The 20,360-nt window shown below is 41.2% G+C and overlaps 1 protein-coding gene across 3 annotated transcripts in view; it reads right to left on the minus strand.

Moving 5' to 3' along the window:
* ARHGEF18 (Rho/Rac guanine nucleotide exchange factor 18) overlaps positions 1 to 20,360 on the minus strand; it is a 569,373-nt gene that overhangs the window by 61,653 nt on the left and 487,360 nt on the right. For all 3 annotated transcript variants that reach the window (XM_077476320.1, XM_077476319.1, XM_077476321.1), the window contains 4 exons: positions 15,167 to 15,345; positions 12,084 to 12,169; positions 10,339 to 10,527; positions 9,938 to 10,063 (listed from right to left, as the gene is read on the minus strand). In XM_077476320.1, the coding sequence (XP_077332446.1) occupies positions 9,938 to 10,063; positions 10,339 to 10,527; positions 12,084 to 12,169; positions 15,167 to 15,345 (580 nt within the window). The remainder of the gene's footprint in view (positions 1 to 9,937; positions 10,064 to 10,338; positions 10,528 to 12,083; positions 12,170 to 15,166; positions 15,346 to 20,360) is intronic.

Genomic DNA, 20,360 nt, shown 5'->3' on the forward strand with positions numbered 1-20,360 from the left:
AAAATTGTAAATGAAGCAAAATTGGTAAGGTACCAGCCACTCCAATACATACCAAGGCACCACTGGTACGCACTTATTCAAAAGACAAGGCCAAGACAAAAAGGGGCCAAAAGATGTAGGAGCAGATTTGTTGTGTACAGCTTAGCAGGGGTAAGTGTTCTCCAGGGAGAGTCAATGTGAGTTATCTAGCCCAAAAAGACTTAAATACATAAAAGATAATATTAAGGTTCGAAGCACGTGTAGATTTATTTCATGGAAAAAAATAATTACGTGTAGAAATGTGAGGTACATTCATCCACATTTGGGCGTGCCCTGGCTATGAGTACTGATGCTCAACCTTCTGTTGATTTTTTTGTAAGTTAAAATTGAAAACTGTAAAATCACATTCAATTATCTATGTTTGTTTCCGAGTTTCTTTCGAACATTTCTTCTTCTCATATATGGATGACTTCTTTTATACAACTCAATATTACCTCTGTTCACCATAACCTTCTGAAGAAGACTCTGAGTTGAAACGCATAGGAGTTAACTTTGGGCCTTGAAGCCCTTCTGACAGATCTTGAGTCCTCCTTCTTTACCTCAATGCACTGCCCTGTACTTTGGTGATATTTTAAAATCATGTTTCAATAAATTTTGTAATTTGTATACAAGTGTTGATGGTCATTGCTGCCTACAAAGTCACCCCCCCCCCCCCATATTGTTCTTTATAAAATGAAAATAAGATTCACGAGTACACATGGGTTCCTTGTTTTTACACCATATTTGTTTACTCCAGCTTAATTAAGTCCTATACTATAATCCCAGTTTAATCAAATATTATTTAAGCACTTCTTCCTCTAACACCCTATCTTAAAAGTGGTTGCAAACCCTCACATATACCCAGTGAAGTGAACAGCCTCACATGACACACAGATGAAACCAATCCTCTTGCACAAGTTTCACTTGCATATCTGCTGTCTTCCCCTTTCTACACTCTTTGGAAAGTGCAGACTGTGTTACAAATTGTTTTCCTCTTTTAGCAGTACAAAGGGGGTGGGTGTTGGAGGGAAGGCAGATAACAGCTACTGTTATCTCTTGTATCAGACGAACTGTTTAGAAGTGACTCATGCCGATAACACAGGAACTAGCACCAGAGAGAAGTTACTTTGGAGAGAGATAATTCTCTTTGGAGAGAGATAAGTCAACACTACAGATATATGTGCTTAGGTCAAATTTCATGAATGGGGTTTACAACCACTTTAACGCTAGGACAGTTCTTCAAATTCTAATACTGCAGTAACTTTAACAACTATGTGGTAAATTACATTTCTAAACCTGGCATGCAGCTTTCAGCACCAAAATAATTTAAAAAAGTAAGATTGATTGGGATTAATACGTTTTAATAAGGTTGATTTACTAAAGCGAGAGAGTGCAAAACCAATCATCTTCCAAGTTTTTTTTTGTCAATGCTAAACTAAACAAGCTGTATTTAGATGCTGATTGGCTAACATGCACAACTGCACTTGATTTTGCACTCTACAGTTTTAGAAAATCAACCCCACCGTGGCCCAAGTGCCCTTAATATTTTTCTAACAATAAAGCACATCTTAACATTTTCCTTTTAAGTAAATAAACCTGGACTGTCATGCTATACTCCTTGCAAAAGGGGCGTAACAAAAAATAAAAGCACTCTTTGGGGTACTTTCAAGCGACATGCACCAGGATTACTAAACAGATACTGTATATACTGCTTAGATTTAAGGACCACACTTCACAGAGGGGCCTTGGCAAGGCAGTGTGGCTTTCACATATATTTGCAACAAAAATATCAGCTTTTAACACAAATTGCTTGAACAGTGCACAATCTATTTTTTTGTTATTAGCTGGTAAGTATACTGGGAAACATTTATTGTTAACTGTCCACATGCTTTTTATTTTAAAAAGCCAATTAGAAATTGATCAGAGCGGTCGCTAGTCTTGTTTTGCGTGCTTGATTTGGTGCACACACACACTGGATGACTTCAGCTGCTATTAAGATGCTCTGGGCGTCTGTTGTGGCTCTGCACCTTTGGAGGAAAAGGCTACCCATAGGTATATATCACTGCTATGCTGTCCCAAATTGGAAGCTCTGTTAGACCAGAATTAGGGACCACACCTCAGAGAGACCTTAGCGACACAATGCAATTTCCGTGTATATTTACAAATGTACGCAACTAAAACTGGGATTTTGTATGCTCTGTAAAATTAATTTCTTGAAATCCAAGTAATGGTTTTCTCTTCTGTCCAGGGCCATCTCTATGCCATATTCTGCACAACTGATTTCATAAGACTATTCCTTAAAGCGGATTGCCACCTAAAAGTGGAACTTCTGCTCATTTGTCTCCTCTCCCCCTCCAGTGCCACAACTAGCACCAATCGGGGGGAGTGACCCTGACATCACCGCATGGCTCCCTCCTCCTCTCCCTGTCGCTGATCCAGTAGGAGAGAGGAGCGGGACCTCGCCCATGTGCAGTCAGGTTCCTGGTGTGAAGCCGTAAGGCTACACTGACAGGTACCCTTACCCGCAATGGTGGCGGCAGTACCCAACAGCTGATGGAAACAGGCAAGTGGCCTATTGTTAAAAGCCAGCAGCTGCAGTATGTGTAGCTGCTGGCTTTTAATAATTTTTTTTTTTTGGGGCGGAACACTGCTTCAACCTCAATACAAACCTCTTCACTTTGTTTTTGAACCCAAAAGGTCCATATCAAGTGTCCATCACCTGCGACAAATGTCCTGGATGTAGGGACCGCTCCCCCAGGTCCAGGCCTGCTGGCTGAGGAAATCTGCCTACCAATACCAATTGTCTACTCCTGATATGTACAAGAGTGACAAGGTTAGAACATGAATTCCTACACAGGACAGGATGTGATCTAGCTCTCTTGGCATAGCAAAACTTCTGGTTTCTCCTGGATTGTTGATGAACTATTACACTATGATGGTATCCACAGATAACCATTGAGTTAATTGACTGAATTATTGTATTTGCTTTTTCTAAGGAATCTTGCACTTTCTGCGGCTTTAAATGCTTTTTTTAGGACAGGTAAATGAGACAACAAAGGACCACAATACCCAAAAGGAAATCTAATAGTTTGGCATTGTGACTTGAACAGGAGTAAAAGGTAATGTTTATCAATGGGGATGTTATTGCAACAACTCTAAGTGGAGTCCTCCCAACGCGTTTCATCTCAGTAGACTTCGTCTGGGGTGAGATGGATGAAACGTGTCGGGGACTTCACTGCCACCAAAATTATTTTACAAGCTCTTGAAACACTTTTAAAATGTAAGCGTGTTACTTTTTAATAAACTTTACGTTGTCATATGGAATTACGCTATATGGTCTTCTCTATCCTTTTCCATTATACCGGTTTAAATTTGACCCGTGTGGAGACGGACCTTTTCTGAAAGGTTTGGGAATGCAGATCCAGATATCGCATCCCATGTTGTCAGCTGACACTTCAAAGCTCTATTGACTCACAGAACGTAGATTCTTTTGGGTCTGAGCTATTCGGGAAGCTCACATCTTTACAGGTGGTGGTACTGTCACATCAGTGATTGCATGTCAACATACATCTTTTGGGGTCCCGAGGAACGCCCCAAATCAAACCATGTGGGATTTTTGCATGTTGGACTTTTTCACTTAAAGACTTTTCTTCACGTTTTATATTTATGTTGTAATAATTTGGTTTTCTGTGTAAGTTCACTACCAGCCTATTTTCAGGTTTATATACGTGAGATGTTAATACCTGCAGGAGTTACATTTTTGTATCTTTCAAATTTAAAACTAATTTTTTATTTCCGTGCACTAATCATATTTTTTGTGCCTTTGAATTTGATATTATAACATTTTTGTATCTTTATTTGATATCACTCTAGTACAGGTCACTAGTTTATTATATCAGTATTTTTTTTTGCACTTTTGCAAGTTAGGTGGTCCTGGCCCATTCTAACCATACTCACATTTAGCGCTAAACTTTATATACCAATTTGCTTTATTATAAAAACAATCAAGTGATGGTATTGCGCTCCAATGTAAACTATAACAATATGAATACCAGCTTAAAACGTGGATAAAGATTTAAAACAAACACTAGATAATAAAAATCTTGGTCAGCAATGTGCAAACAGGCAAAATAAAGTGCAAACGATCAAAGTACAGTGGCTGAAAAGTACTTAATGACTATCAAAAATAGAATCTCAACATAAATACAAAAAATAAAAATGAAGCTTCAGAATGTCCAAACGTGCAACATTGTGCAAAGTGCAAACAAGCAAAGTACAGTGGCGAAGAGTCCTTAGTAACTCGCAAGAAAATTATAATCACACCATCAGTATAAGCAAAGCTTTAAAATGTCCAAAAAAGTGCAACCAGTGGTGTAAGTTCCACTCGAATGAGAAATAATGTAAAAGTCTTAATAATAAGGTGCAAGTAGAATCGTAAACAGTGTATACGAACGAGCAGCGAGCTCGAATGGTGAAAACGTCACTTCCGGGGTCCAGTGTCTGCCGCGTATCATCACTGTCACGTGACAGTGACAATACGTGTCAGACACAGAACACTGGAAGTGACGTTTCACCATTTGAGCTCGCTGCTCATTCGTATACACTGTACATATCGTTAATTTTAAATGTGAGCACCCTATTTTTTGCTTTTCTTTGAATAAACTTATCGAGTGTTAAACATACTACACCAGGGAGCCTCTCCTGTGTTTCTCTATTCTACCTGCTTGACATATTGGGAGCAATTACTCTGCTGAGTACCTGGCCCTGGAAACAAGCTGTAACCTTTTAGGTGCCTTACTACTGTGAAGAAAAGAAAGGCTTCTTCCCTTCTACCCCAGATTGACCTATTGGTTTTACCAAATGCTGCTTACCTTGCAGTTTTAAGGTAATAAGTTGGTACACCTGCTGGTGACATTTCTTACCGAAGATTCACCTAAAGTCACTGTGTCACTTTATTCATGTTACCTAACACCCTACATTTCTACTTGCACCTTATTATTAAGAAGTTTACATTATTTCTCATTCGAGTGGAACTTACACCACTGGTTGCACATTTGGAGATTTTGAAGCTTCGCTTATACTGATGGTGTGATTATAATTTTCTTGCGAGATGCTAAGGACTTTTAGCCACTGTACTTTGCTTGTTTGCACTATATTGCACATTTAGACATTCTGAAGCTTCATTTTTATTTTTTATGTTGAGATTCTCTTTTAGCTAGTCGTTAAGTACTTTTCAGCCACTGTACTTCGCTTGTTTGCACATTGCGGACCACGGTTTTTATTATCTAGTGTTTGTTTTAAATCTTTGTCCACGTTTTAAGCTGTTATTCATATTGTTACAGTTTACATTGGAGCACAATACCATCAATTGTTTTTAGATTACTTCACTTTGGGTAGTGTTTGGCCCAAACGGTAGTTGCAGCACCATTGACCATTATTTAATTATATTCCACTGGAGCTCAGGAATAACCACTCTATCCAATATGCTGTATTACTGCACCCAACAAGTGGAAACATCACAGAATCACTTTCTCAAGGGGACCCTTGTAGTTCTGAAATGCTTGTAATTATGGACTTTCTGTTGTAAAGAAACATACCAGGTTTCAGCTACAATGGATTGGTAAAATTTTATTGTGTCTGTGTTATGTGAGGAACTTAAACACAAAATACCAAGTAAAAAAATAGGATTTTTACGTCATATTTACCTGTAAAATCCTTTTCGTTGAGTACATCATGGAACACAGAGTCAGGCTAATATTCATTACCTGCTGGGACGTTCCAGAGCAATAGCCTAGAGGGGAGGGGGACACCCTGCCAAATAATAGCCATCAGAACTTATAAGGCAGCCCGCAGTATACTATGGCCGAAAGCCAAATCCTTGGCTGCTCGAACATCCACTTGATAAAAATTTTTGAACATATGCACTGAAGACCAGGTAGCAGCCTTACAAATCTGAGCCACAGATAACTGATGGCGAAAAGCCCAGGAGGTTCCTACACCCCTGGTAGAATGAGCTCTCATTCTAAAGGGAGGAGCTTTATGTTTCAGACCACATACCTGAATGACCAATTGACGGACCCAACTGGCAATGGAAGCTTTGGAAGCTGCCTTCCCCTTTTTGGGTCCTTTTGTTAAAACATAAAAAAAGTCAGATTTTCGGATCTTCGCAGATCTAGACAGATAAACCTTGACTGACACGACAACATCCAAAGAATGCAGTCGTCTCTCTTCCGCCGAACGAGGCTGAGAGAAAAAAAAGGCGAAATAATGTCCTGATTTAAATGAAAGGCCGACACCACCTTTGGCAAAAAGGATGTAACAGGTCGTAACACAACTCTGTCATGGTGAAGTGTCAAGTACGGTTACTTGCATGAAAGGGCTGCCAACTCCGACACCCTTCCAGGGTCCCTCCCCAGCCTGAGAGACTGGCATCTGTAGTCGGTACTCTCCAAGTTACCAGGAGAAAGGATTTTACCTTTCGCAGGTTTTGATCCCGCAACCATCAGCTGAGGAGATAACATGCTTAAGCCTTTAGACATATTCTTCCTCTGTTCCAAGCCAACAAGATGTCTTGTAGTAAAGGCCTGTAATGGAACAGCCTCGAAGGAGGATACCATCCTCCCTAGAAGACTCATACAGAGCCGAATGAAGGGTTGTCTGGTGCCCCTTATCTGACGCACCTGATCCTTCAGGGCACAGATCCTTACAGGTGGCAAGAATACTCTTGCTTGTGTTTAGAATCAGACCTAAATATCTTAGGCTTTGAGCTGGTCTCAAGGCTCACTTTTCAGTATTTATAACCCAGCCAAAGCTTTTCAAATACCTCACTGTGTATATTATGCTCCAAGCCTGTACTGAGTGATCTTTGAGCAGGAGGTCATCAAGATACTCGAGCACCAGGATCCCTTGGGCCCTTAAAAGACCCAGTCCTGGTGCTTGGACCATGGTGAACACCCGGGGAGCTGTAGCAAGCCTGAAGGGTAGAGCTACAAACCGCAAATGAAGTTCCTGCAAACGTAGGAACCTCTGATGAAGCTGAAAGATAGGTACTTGTATGCATCCTTTATATGGATGGAGGCCAAAAAGTCTCCCCTCTGGCGTGAGGTTACCACTGAGCGGACAGACTCCGAAAGGACTGTATCAATAGATAATTGTTCAGGAACCTTAGGTCCAAAATGGACCTTGTGTCCCCGTTTGGTTTCTGAACCGTAAACAGGCTTGAGTAAAACCCTGTACCCCTTTCGTATACAGGAACCTCTACAATCACACCTTGATGTACTAGATGCTGTAGTGCCTGAAGCATCAAGTTTCTTTTTGGAGGATCCAAGGGAACGTTGGATCTTAAAAATCTCTGAGGAGGAAACCCTCGTAACTGCGAGATATAATTGAGGTAACCCACTTGTCCTGAATTGTTGTTTTCCAAATGACTGCAAAGTGCTGCAGCCTTCCCTCCCACTCGATGGAGTGGGGGTGTCCCCTCAAAAGGAGAGCTTGATGCTGGGTTTAGAAGAATTTTGGACCCAGGGCCTTTTCTGGGCCTGCAGCTTTCCCCTGGCCCTAGCACCCTGTTGGCGGTGGTAACACCCTGACGCTGATACATTTTAGGAAGCAGTCCCTGAGTTTTTAAACGAGGGAAACAAAGAATACTTGGGTGTAGTTAAAACACCTCAGAATGGAGACCCTTTGATAGGGCTCGCCAAGCTCCTATGCAACAATCCTGCTAAGCACCTTCAGCCTGCCAAGCAAGACCTGGTGACTCACGTGACCCGGGTAAGAAAAAATGATGCACTGCAAGTGTCTGTTCAGAGCCTGCTCTGTGTCCCACAGCCTTCTTCTGGAAGCATCACATTCTTGGCCTGCACAGCTTAAATAAGCTGGGTGTGCGCCGGAACGTTCCATGTGTCTGTGCGTGCGCGCATGCATGTGCACAGTCCCGGTGAGCGGGCATGACTGTATTCGCATACGACATAAATCTTTGTGCGCCCGGATAAAGGCTACGCGCACGTGAGGCTATGGCTGCCAAACTGATGAGCCCAGCAGCGCTCTTATGTACAAACGTGCGCCATGGCAAACCAAGGTGAAATGCGTCATGTGCCATCATACAGGTAAAAAACAGCCAGACACAAGCAAAAAAGGTACACTTTGCAAAACACCTAGAGCTAGCCCAGACCTCCACCGTATGGTAAGGGGTGTCACTTACCCGTCCAGGCGCAGGGCCACTTAAAATTTAAGGGCCCAATCTTAACCCTTCACAGCGGGTTCCTTTCACTTGGACCGTCAAGAACTGGGTACCCTTTCATGTTTTAGGGTCCACTCTTCTTTGCGAGGCTCAGGTACCATTTATCTAAGCATAAAAGCCTGTGTCAAATGGATCCGATCGGTCAATTCCTTGATTCATTTTTGGAACAGTTTGTGGGACTAGACAGCTCAACAAACTCAACAAACCGTGGCATCCAACTTGCAGACACTGGTAAAAATAAAAATAAAAGTGCTTCCTGTATGGGAGGGGTTATATAGGGGATCACTTCCTGTCTGAAGACCTTTGGTCTACCAGTGCCCATTCACCTAATCATGGAGTATAACTCAGTATAACTCAGCACATAATCAGTATTAGCCTGACTCTGTGTCCCATGATGTATGAAAAAGAAAGGCACTTTCTGTATAGCTTCAGCCTGCTGCTAAATGCAGATATAAAAAAAAAAACTCTTTAAAGAGAATAAACCCTAAGGTAGAAATCTTTTCTTGGAAAGCACATAAATATGAATAATATGAATAGCTATATCATGCACGCTTGAGTATATGATCTGTACAAACCTACAGCAAAACGTATCTTGGGTTAAAGAGGAAGTACACCCTAATGGGTGTACTTCCTCTTTCATTCCCTGCAAAGGTAAAGCATAATGGACTACTATGCATCGCATAGTAGTCCATTATGTGTCACTTACCTGACACAGGAGCCAGCGAAGTCACCGCTGTCCCCTGTAGTCCGGCGCATCCATCTTCTCGGTGGGTCTCGCTGCTCCGCCACTGTCATTCAGCGAAGCCGCGATGACGTCACTCCCGCGCATGGGAACCGCCACTCGCGGCATATCGCCGTTGACCGCGGCGCGCTCAGTGGTGCCTGTCTTTCGGCAAATATCTCCTAAACCGTGTAGGTTTAGGAGATATTTCTTGGACCTACAATTAAGCCTTAATCTAGGCTTACCTGTAGGTCAAAGTTGGTTGTAAGGGTTTACAACCACTTTAATATACTAAAGTACAGCCAACGCTATATTTTTGTATAGAATAGAATAGCTAGATTACCCTTGTAAGATTATTTTTTGTTCTAGAGACGCAGGTTGCAAAGCCTCTACAAAAGAAGGAGAATTTCTCAACTCAATTTCTTGTCGTCACCAACAAGATGCCCTCTTGGAAGGTTTTCACTCACCATTTTCAGGAAAACTTAGAAATTGTGGCTTTCCCATCGCTATCTGCCTAACCAGTCATCAGGACTAACAGTTGATGAAGCTCCCAGAAAGTGACACAGGCAGCATAGAACCTACCAGGTTCAATTCCTTTCCTTCTTCATCCAAAATAATAATACAAATATAAGTTTGGATTATACATATAATTTAAGTAAAATTTCAACCACTAAGGTCTACAAAAGTTCTTACAAGTCAAAAGGATATTCAATCGATAGTCTGCTGTCAAATACAAAATTTACAGGTATCAATGCTTTTCTAATATTTAGAAGCGCTTTAAAACAAACATTCAAACTCAATTAAAAGAATAGGCAGTATTTCTCATGATCTGTAGACATTCACTATAACAACTATTAGTAAACCAAGTCAAAATTTAATTATTAGTGAACAAAACATTTTTACTGTCATTCTGTAACACCTTCACTTTTTTTAATTCCTTATAAAAAATGTAATCTCACTTTTTGAATGTCCAGAGCTGTCATAACCGCCAAATGTCTCTGATCGTCTTGGTAATGCACAAACACCTATGCTTGTATCTTCATGTGGATTGGAGGAGAGACATAGCATGCGATAGATCTTTTCAGCTGCAAGGATGAAGAAAGCATTTAAGTCAGGACTGACCAAAATGACAAAAAAAAAAAAAAAAAGAAGAACAGTCCTTTCTCCTTTGTTACATTTTTATATCTAACAGTGTCTGTATAAAGAACAATCAGCATAAAACAACAGATCGCTGAAAGACACAGAAAACAAGCAGTACTATTACACTTATATTGTTGTCATATTTCTCACATTAAAACCATCTGACAACAAATTAAAAGAATAAGTACTTTTTCCTTTTTTGTACATTTGTTAACAATACCTTCTGCTATGGCAGTGAGGAGCGTGCTTTCCCCTTGTAGGCTGTCTGCACTATCAGATCCAATAAACAGTCTCATCTTGGATCCTTGAGAAGAATCGTCAAAACCGTATATGTCAGCCATGTCTATGTAAAGCTGTAGCTTTTCACTCAATGTTTGCATTATATATGCATCCTTCAAATTCAGACGCTCTGCACGAGAAAGAGACATACAGGAATAGAGGTATGAGACATAATGTGTGTATTTGAAATCTTTAAATGTATTTAACCACTTCAGCCCCGCAAGATTTTACCCCCTTCCTGACCAGAGCACTTTTTGTGATTCGGCACTGTGTCGTTTTAACTGTCAATTGCGCGGTCGTCTGACATTGCACCCAAACAAAATTTAGTGGAGGGCCACCCAAAAAAAAAAAATGCATTAAAAAAATAAATAAAAAATAAATAAATAATAAATTTTTTTTCACTTACTTGAAATGCTGTTGCTAGGCAGTCTTCCTATTCCGCTGTGCTTCCTCCTCTTCGGTGAGCAGCCCCGTTGCCTTCTGGGACATGTGTGTGTCCCAGAAAACAATGGGGCCATTCAAAAAGCGCTGCACGACTCGTGCATGCGTAGTAGGAAATGGGCAGTGAAGCCGCAGGGCTCCACTGCCCGTTTCCCTTCGTTAGGATGGAGGCGCCGGCAGCCGATCCGATGGATGGACCCGGCCTCGGGGCGGCCGACATTGCGGGATCGTTGGACAGGTAAGTGTCCTTATTAAAAGTCAGCAGCTATAGTGTTTGTAGCTGCTGACTTAAAAAAAAAAAAATAACGGCCCGGAACACCCCTTTAACGTCCTTTTTTCCCACAAATAGAGCTTTCTTTTGGTGGTATTTGATCACCGCTGCGATTTTTTGCTATATTTTTTTGCGCTAAAAATAAAAAAAGCAACAATTTTGAAAAAAAAAAAACACAATATTTTTTACTTTTTGCTATAATAAATATCCCCCCAAAATATATAAAAAAAATATGATGTTGTTCCTCAGTTTAGGACCATATGCATTCTTCTACAAAAAAATAAAAAAAAAAATAAATAAATAAAAATCGCAATAAGCGTATATTGATTGGTTTGCGCAAAAGCTATAGTGTCTACAAAATAGGGGATAGTTTTATGCCATTTTTTTTATAATTTTTTTTTTTTTTTTACTAGTAATGGCGGCGATCTGCAATTTTTTGGGGACTGCGACATTATGGTGGACACGTCTTACATTTCTGACACATTTTTGGGACCATTGGAATTTATACAGCGATCAGTGCTATAAAAATGCACTGATTACTGTAAAAATGTCACTGGTAGGGAAGGGGTTAACACTAGGGGGTGATCAAGGGATTGTGTTCCCTAGTGTGTGTTTTAAATGAAGGGGGAGGGGACTGTGTAGAGGAGATGACAGATCGCTGTTGATACTTTGTATGAACACATGATCAGTCTCTTCTCCCCTCAGAGAACCGGAAACTGTGTTTTTACACACAGATACCGGTTCTCTGTGTGCCACGAGCGTTAGCGGGAGCACGGCGGTGATCGCGGCTGCCAAGCACTCGCATCGGCTCCGTGGGCAAGCAGGGCCTAGTGGCCTCAGGGCGAACCAACGTTACACAACGTCGTTTCACCCAGCTGTGCCATTCTGCCGCAGTAAAACTGCGGCGGCTGGTTGGCAACTTGTTAAATAACACATACTTCAATTAGAAAAACAAAACAAATTTAGAGATTTACCTTCGTAATCCTTAATTCTAGCAGCACGCTCGTATGCCTGTTTCCGTTCAATATCTGCTTCATTTATTTCTTCTTCATCTGGACAACTTAACAAAAGAATGGGTAATTTTAAAGAAACTGACAAGCAAAGCATAATGCAAGTAGAGATCAATAGAATAATTGTATATATTAAAGGTGGAGCCAGCAAGAGCACCAGAGTTTAACACACTATGTGGTAAATTAAGATATTCATAATTACATAGTAGAAAAGCTGTTAAGGGAATTGGTGCTCCTGATAGAAAGTGTTTAACCACTTAACATCTTACCCACTGGGCACTTAAACCCCCTTCCTAACCAGACCAATTTTCAGTGCGGTCACATTTTGAATGACAATTACTCAGTCATGCAACACTGTACCTATATAAAATTGTCCTTTTTATCACACAAATAGAGCTTTCTTTTGGTGGTATTTAATCACCACTGGGTTTTTTATTTTTTGCGCTATAAAAGAGAAAATAATGTAAAAAAAAAATCATTTTTGTTTCCGTTATAAAATTTAGCAAATTAGCAATTTTTTCCCCATAAATTTTGGCCAAAATGTATACTGCTACATGTCTTTGTTAATTGGTGTATATTATTTGGTCTTTGTGAAAGTTATAGAGTCCTATTTTTGAAAACTAGGCATTCCAAGGTATTTAGTAAGAGGCATGGTACATTTTTGAAGTTGTAATTTTTTCCCATAATTCTTTGCAAAATCAAGATTTTTTTTTTTCACAAAATTGTTATATTAGCAGGTTATTTCTCACACACAGCATATACATAGCACAAACTACACCCCAAAACACATTCTGCTACTCCTCCTGAGTACGGCAATACCACATGTGTGAGACTTTTACACAGCGTGGCTAGATACAGAGGCCCAACATGCAGGAAGCACCGTCAGGCGTTCTTGGAGCATAAATTATACATTTCATTTCTTGACTACGTCTTACACTTTTGAAGGCCCTGGAGCAACAGGACAATGGAAACGCCCCAAAAATGACCCAGTTTTGGAAAGAAAACAACCCAATGTATAATCTGTGTGGCATGAGTCTTTTGAACATGTCATTTTTTTTCTACAAGTTTTTGGAAAATGTAAATGCTTTTTTGTTTGTACACAAAGTTGTCCATTTATACAATATTTCTAACACATAGCATGTACATGGCAAACATTACACCCCAAAATAGCTTCTCCTACTCCTCCCGAGTATGGCGATACCACATGTAAGAGACTTTTACAGAGTCTGGCCACATAGAGGCCCAACATGCAGGGATCGTCATCAGGCATTCTAGGGGCATAAAATGTCAACTATAATTTGACTACCAATTACACTTTTGTGAGGCACTCTAGTGGCATGGATGAACATGAATGGGAATGGATGAGCCGTGGATGGGGATGGCTTAGCATGAATAAGTATGCTTAAGTACGGCCGGGTATGCTGGGTATGGATGGGTATGGATGGGTACGCCTGAGTACAGATGGGTATGGCTGAGTATTGCTGAGTATGGATAGATGGATGAGTATTGCTGAGTATGGATGGATGGATGATTATTGCTGAGTATGGATAGATGGCTGAGCATGGATGAGTGTTGCTGAGTATGGATGGATGGCTGAGTATGGAGGAATGGATGAGTATTGCTGAGTATGGATAGATGGCTGAGCATGGATGAGTACTGCTGCGTATGGATGGATTAGTATTGCTGAGTACCGATGGATGGATGAGTATTGCTGAGTATGGATGGATGGCTGAGCATGGATGAGTATGGCTGAGTATTGCTGAGTATGGATGGATGGCTAAGTATTGCTGAGTATGGATGGATGGCTAAGTATTGATGAGTATGGATGGATGGCTAAGTATTGATGAGTATGGATGGATGGCTGAGTATTGCTGAGTATGGATGGATGGCTGAGTATTGCTGAGTATGGATGGATGGCTGATTATTGCTGAGTATGGATGGATGGGTGAGCATGGATGAGGATGGATGGCTGAGCATGGATGAGGATGGATGGCTGAGCATGGATGAGGATGGATGGCTGAGCATGGATGAGGATGGATGGCTGAGCATGGATGGGTGAGCATGGCTGAGCATGGATGGGTGAGCATGGATGAGGATGGATGGCTGAGCATGGATGAGGATGAATGAGGATGGATGGCTGAATATGGATGAGGATGGATGGCTGAGCATGGATGGATGGATGGATGGCTGGCTGAGCATGGATGGATGGATGGCTGGCTGAGCATGGATGGATGGATGGCTGGCTGAACATGGATCTTTCCCCTCTCTGTACTGATTGCAACAGAGAGGGGAGAGGATCCGGACGTGACACCGGTTTGTTTACAAGTGATCGATCCGTCATTTGACAAAGCGATCACACAGTAAATGGCAGTTATCAGCTGCCATTTGCCGTGACCCGTGATGTGCCAGGTCCTCCGGATCCCCGCGGTCACGGATATTCCATTGGGAGTGGGAGCGCGATTCTGGGAAGACCTCAATGTACGTCCTCCCAGAGTTATCGAGCCGCGCGGTAGCCGTCATTCAGCTATAGCGTGGTCGGCAAGGGCCGAGCCTCTTTCTGAGATTTGTTGTTTACAAGTTAAAAACTGTTTTTTTTTGCACCCCATTTTCAGCAATGAAACCATTGAAATTTCCGCGACTCATGTCACAGCGACCTTGAAAAAGGTTCCTGCACTACTTTTTACAATTTCATTTCAACTTGCATAGACTTCTGTTAAATAAAGTCGCAAGTTGTAATAAAGGCAGAGGTACATATCGCTTTGATCTGCAGCTTTGAACTCACGCTGAAGTAGCATGATTTCACAGCCATACCAGTGTGAACCAGGGCTTATGGTCCAAAATCAATTTCTGCTCTCAGCAGTTTAGAGCATTACAGGGAATAATATAAGGACTTAAACTGTGAGGTGCAGCAAGAACAATTCATATAGAGATTCATTCATTCAAGAGGCCAAATGAATATCCTAGTGAAACATGCTGTAGCATGAACTACATTTAGCAAAGATATAACAATCCTATATAAATCAGGGACTCAGACTACTGTGGTATACCTCTCCACGGCACCACGAATTAGTGTCATCCAGGTATTCCTCTCTTCTTTGGAGGCAGTATGAATTTCATACATCTCTGGGCCTTTCAGTGAAGCACTTATGAGGAACATGGCCTTTTCTTCATTAGCCACCTCTCGGACTATCAGCTTTTGTAATGAAATAACAGGTGGTTTGGCATCCTAGAAGATAAAATGGTTTGTTTATATAGGTGATGAAATTGTATCAGTTAAAACAGGTTTTGTTCTTTTAACAAACATCCATACAATTTCAAATATTTTGTGACTTTGCCTATGTTTATTAATTTGAAGTGACACTAAACACTAATAGACACCAATTATTCTAAAAAAACAAACAAACAAAAAATTGTGAAATTTGCAACAGCCACCACTGTAATCTCCAGGGACTCTGCTTTCAGGAAATATATCATGGCTGAGAGTTCCAAGTAATTTTAGAACAGAAAATTCTGATTTTAACGTGCGTGATAATGATTAAAAACTGGCATATACAGTGCCTTGCGAAAGTATTCGGCCCCCTTGAACTTTTCAACCTTTTGCCACATTTCAGGCTTCAAACAAAGATATAAAATTAAAATTTTTTGTGAAGAATCACCAACAAGTGGGGCACAATTGTGAAGTGGAACAAAAAACTATTGGATAATTTAAACTTTTTTAGCAAATAAAAAACTGAAAAGTGGTGCGTGCAAAATTATTCGGCCCCTTTACTTTCAGTGCAGCAAACTCACTCCAGTTCAGCGAGTATCTCTGAATGATCCAATATTGTCCTAAATGACTCATGGTGATAAATAGAATCCACCTGTGTGTAATCAAGTCTCTGTATAAATGCACCTGCTCTGTCATAGTCTCAGGGTTCTGTTGAAAGCACAGAGAGCATCATGAAGACCAAGGAACACACCAGGCAGGTCCGTAATACTGTTGTGGAGAAGTTTAAAGCTGGATTTGGATACAAAAAGATTTCCCAAGCTTTAAACATCCCAAAGAGCACTGTGCAAGCGATCATTTTGAAATGGAAGGAATATCAGGCCACTGCAAATCTACCAAGACCTGGCCGTCCCTCTAAACTTTCAGCTCAGACAAGGAGAAGACTGATCAGAGATGCAGCCAAGAGGCCCATGATCACTCTGGATGAACTGCAGAGAACTACAGCTGAGGTGGGAGAGTCTGTCCATAGGACAACAATCAGTCGTACACTGCACAAATCTGGCCTTTATGGAAGAGTGGCAAGAAGAAAGCCATTTCTCAAAGATATCCATAAAAAGTCTCGTCTAAAGTTTGCCACAAGCCACCTGAGAGACACACCAAACATGTGGAAGAAGGTGCTCTGGTCAGATGAAACCAAAATCGAACATTTTGCCCACAATGCAAAATGATATGTTTGGCGTAAAAGCAACACAGCTCATCACCCTCAACACACCATCCCCACTGTCAAACATGGTGGTGGCAGCATCATGGTTTGGGCCTGCTTTTCTTCAGCAGGGACAGGGAAGATGGTTAAAATTGAGGGGAAGATGGATGCAGCCAAATACAGGACCCTTCTGGATGAAAACCTGTTGGAGTCTGCAAAAGACCTGAAACTGGGACGGAGATTTATCTTCTAACAAGACAATGATCCCAAACATACAGCTAAATCTACAAAGGAATGGTTCACAAATAAACATATCCAGGTGTTAGAATGGCCAAGTCAAAGCCCAGACCTGAATCCAATCGAGAATCTGTGGAAAGAGCTGAAAACTGCTGTTCACAAACGCTCTCCATCCAACCTCACTGAGCTCGAGCTGTTTTGCAAGGAAGAATGGGCAAGAATTTCAGTCTCTCGATGTGCAAAACTGATAGAGACATACCCCAAGCGACTTGCAGCTGTAATCGCAGCAAAAGGTGGCTCTACAAAGTATTAACGCAGGGGGGCTGAATAATTTTGCACGCCCCACTTTTCATTTTTTTATTAGTTAAAAAAGTTTCAAAAATCCAATAGATTTTGTTCCACTTCACAATTGTGTCCCACTTGTTGGTGATTCTTCACAAAAAATAAAATTTTTTATATCTTTATGTTTGAAGCCTGAAATGTGGCAAAAGGTTGAAAAGTTCAAGGGGGCCGAATACTTTCGCAAGGCACTGTACACAATTCTGCCCCTCCAGCTACAGTTATAGATGCCTGTGGCTTAGTACTTTTGTATTGTGCATCTATATCCACATTTGTGTATTTGTATACAATGTCTATATCACTTTTCCCCATCTGTATATCCATCGATGTGTAGGTATCCCATTTTGTTCAAGTGTCTATATAGGTCGCCTGCTGCAGACAGTGATCCAATCCCAGAGGGGCTCAGGTTCCCTTGTTCCATCTAGATGCAAAGGGATAGACAATGTATATTTACTTGTCTACCCCCCCTTAGCTCTATGTCTATTCATATTTTCACATAGAGCAATGACAGAATTGTCTGCTTCATCCTCTATGTGAAGTCTACAACAAAATGGAGGATGCTACCAACAGCGGCTGACGGCATTTCCTGTGCGACAGTGGGCAAATGGGAAGTGATGCCTGGTCCGCGCTTCCAGTTTTCCAGAAAGTAAACAAAATGGTGTGCGTTCCAGATGCCAATCTGACCATTAACCTGAAGGATTAGCACCTCTGGTAGCCACCACATATAGCAGCGGTCAATGTACATGTATGGACCAACACATGAAGACTCAGACTCGTATAGTATTACATATAATGTTGGTTGGCCATCAGGCATCTTTATGTACATAGCACTGGATTGTCTCTCACACTGGCTATAAAGATCCGCTATGTCAGTCTGCGAGTTCACATGTTCGCACTATATGGTGGGAATTTGGTACTACATGTTATACTTATATACATATTGTGGAGTTGTCACTCTAGTCCTATCCCTCCCCACTGTACCACCCACAATTAGTGGGCAGGTCCCTGGGGTCCTTTTGGGGTAGGTTCTATGGATGCATTTGGGTACTTAAGTAGCTGACGGAGGTAGCACTGCCAGGCTCCAAGGAAGAAGGTACTCCTTCGAAACGCGTCAGCCAGCTGTGGTTCCTGTGTCCTCTCCATCACCTGGAGACTGTTGATACCAGACCGATTGCCATCAGATTAAGGCTTTTTATACTGCAGTTTTCCGTGACATGTTTGTGAGTGTTTTTTAACCGGTTCCCGACCAGCTCCTGTACATACGTAGGCAGAATGGCATGGCTGGGAAAGGTAAAGTACCCGTACGTTACTTTGAATTTCCCGCTGTGCGCGCACGCCGCCAACACACGCGCGCACGGCTGCTGAGAGCTCCATAACCGTGGTCGCGGGTCACGCGAACTTGAACGCCGGGGGGATACCCGCGATCCTGTCACAGAGCTCAACGGGGAGTTGTTGAGCTTCGTGACGATGTAAACAGCATCTCCCCGTTCTGTCTAGTGACAGCACACTGATCATCTGCTCCCTGTCATTGGGACCAGCGATCATTGTGGTGTCACAAACAGCCATGCCCTCATACAGTTAGAAACACACCCCTAGGAACACTTAACCCCTACACTGCCACCTAGTGGTTAACCCCTTCACTGCCAGTGACATTTCTACAGTAATCAATGCAATTTTATAGCATCGATCGCTGCATTAATGCCAATGGTCCTAAAAATGCGTCACAATTGTCCGATGTGTCTGCCAAAATGTCATAGTCACAATAAAAATCGCTGATCGCCAACATTACTAGCAAAAAAAAAATAATAAAAATGCCATAAAATTATCCTCTATTTTGCAGACACTTTTGCGCAAACCAATCAAATGCTTATTGCGATTTTTTCTTATCAAAAATATGTAGAAGAATACGTATCGGCCTAAATTGAGGTCAATTTTTTTATATATATTTTTGGGGGATATTTATTATAGCAAAAAGTAAAAAATGTGTTTGTTTTTTTCAAAATTGTCGCTCTTTTTTTGTTTATAGCACAAAAAATAAAAACCGCCGAGGTGATCAAATACCACCAAAAGAAAGCTATATTTGTGGGAAAAAAAGGATGCCAATTTTGTTTGGGAGCCACGTCGCACGACCGCGCAATTGTCAGTTAAAATGACGCAGTGTTGAATTGCAAAAAACGCTCTGGTCAGGAAGGGGGTAAATCCTTCCGGGGCTGAAGTGGTTAATATATTCTTTTATTAAACTTATCATAGGATAATATAAATTTATCAAAGGATAATGCACAAGGTTGTTGCACCCTTTTCTTTTTCTTTGTTTAAAAACTGGCAGCAAGTGGTTAGAAGTCATTATGTTTTATGAAGTAACTTTATACGGAAATACATCCTGAAATAACTATCCATACATTAACATTTGTATGGAGTGAACTAAACTTGATTTGAAATGTTATGTAAAATAAAGGCAATTCTACCCAACAATGCTATAAAAGATCTTTAAGCATTTCCCACCTGCCATATAGCAATATGACGTGCGTAAAGTGGTTGTGTTATCCTGACCGGAAGTCATATGACGTGGTCAGTATAACAAGCTGGCGGGGGCACGCAGCGGTGGTGCTTTGTGTCAGTCTGACACACTGTATCTCCGATCTGGGTAAAGAGCCTCTGACGGATCACTATGTAAACAGGAAAAGCTGTGCATCGGCTTTTCCTCACTTGCGTCTGTCAGACGCGAGTAGAGGAGAGCCTATCGGCAGCTCTCCTGATGGGGGGGTGGGGGTATGGGGGGGGGTCTGCGCTGACTATCAGTGCAGCCTCATCAGTGAAGGAAAAAACTTACTTATTTACAAAATTTTATAACAAAACAAAGAAAACGTTTTTATTTAAAATTTTCAGTCTTTTTTTTATTTGTTTAGCAAAAAATAAAAACACCAGGAGTGATCAAATACCATCAAAAGAAAGCTCCATTTGTGGGAACAAAATGATAAAAATTTTGTTTGGGTACAGTGTTGCATGACAGCGCAATTTTCATTTAAGAAAGTGACAGCGCTGAAAGCTGAAAATTGGCTTGGCAGGAAGGTGGGAAAGTGCCCTGGTTAACCATACCGTATCTATTCTGGCACTCCTCTCCTACATGTAAAAAAAAATTTTTTTTGAAAATTACTCAGAACCCCTAAACATTACTTTTTTTTTTTTTTTAACAGACTCTAGGGAATAAAATGGCAATAATTGCAACTTTTTACGTCACATGGTATTTGCGCAGGAA

Source organism: Lithobates pipiens, unplaced genomic scaffold (assembly GCF_037356315.1).
Source record: "Lithobates pipiens isolate NorthernLeopardFrog02 unplaced genomic scaffold, aLitPip1_a1.2 Scaffold_13, whole genome shotgun sequence".
Classification (NCBI taxonomy): Eukaryota; Metazoa; Chordata; class Amphibia; order Anura; family Ranidae; genus Lithobates; species Lithobates pipiens.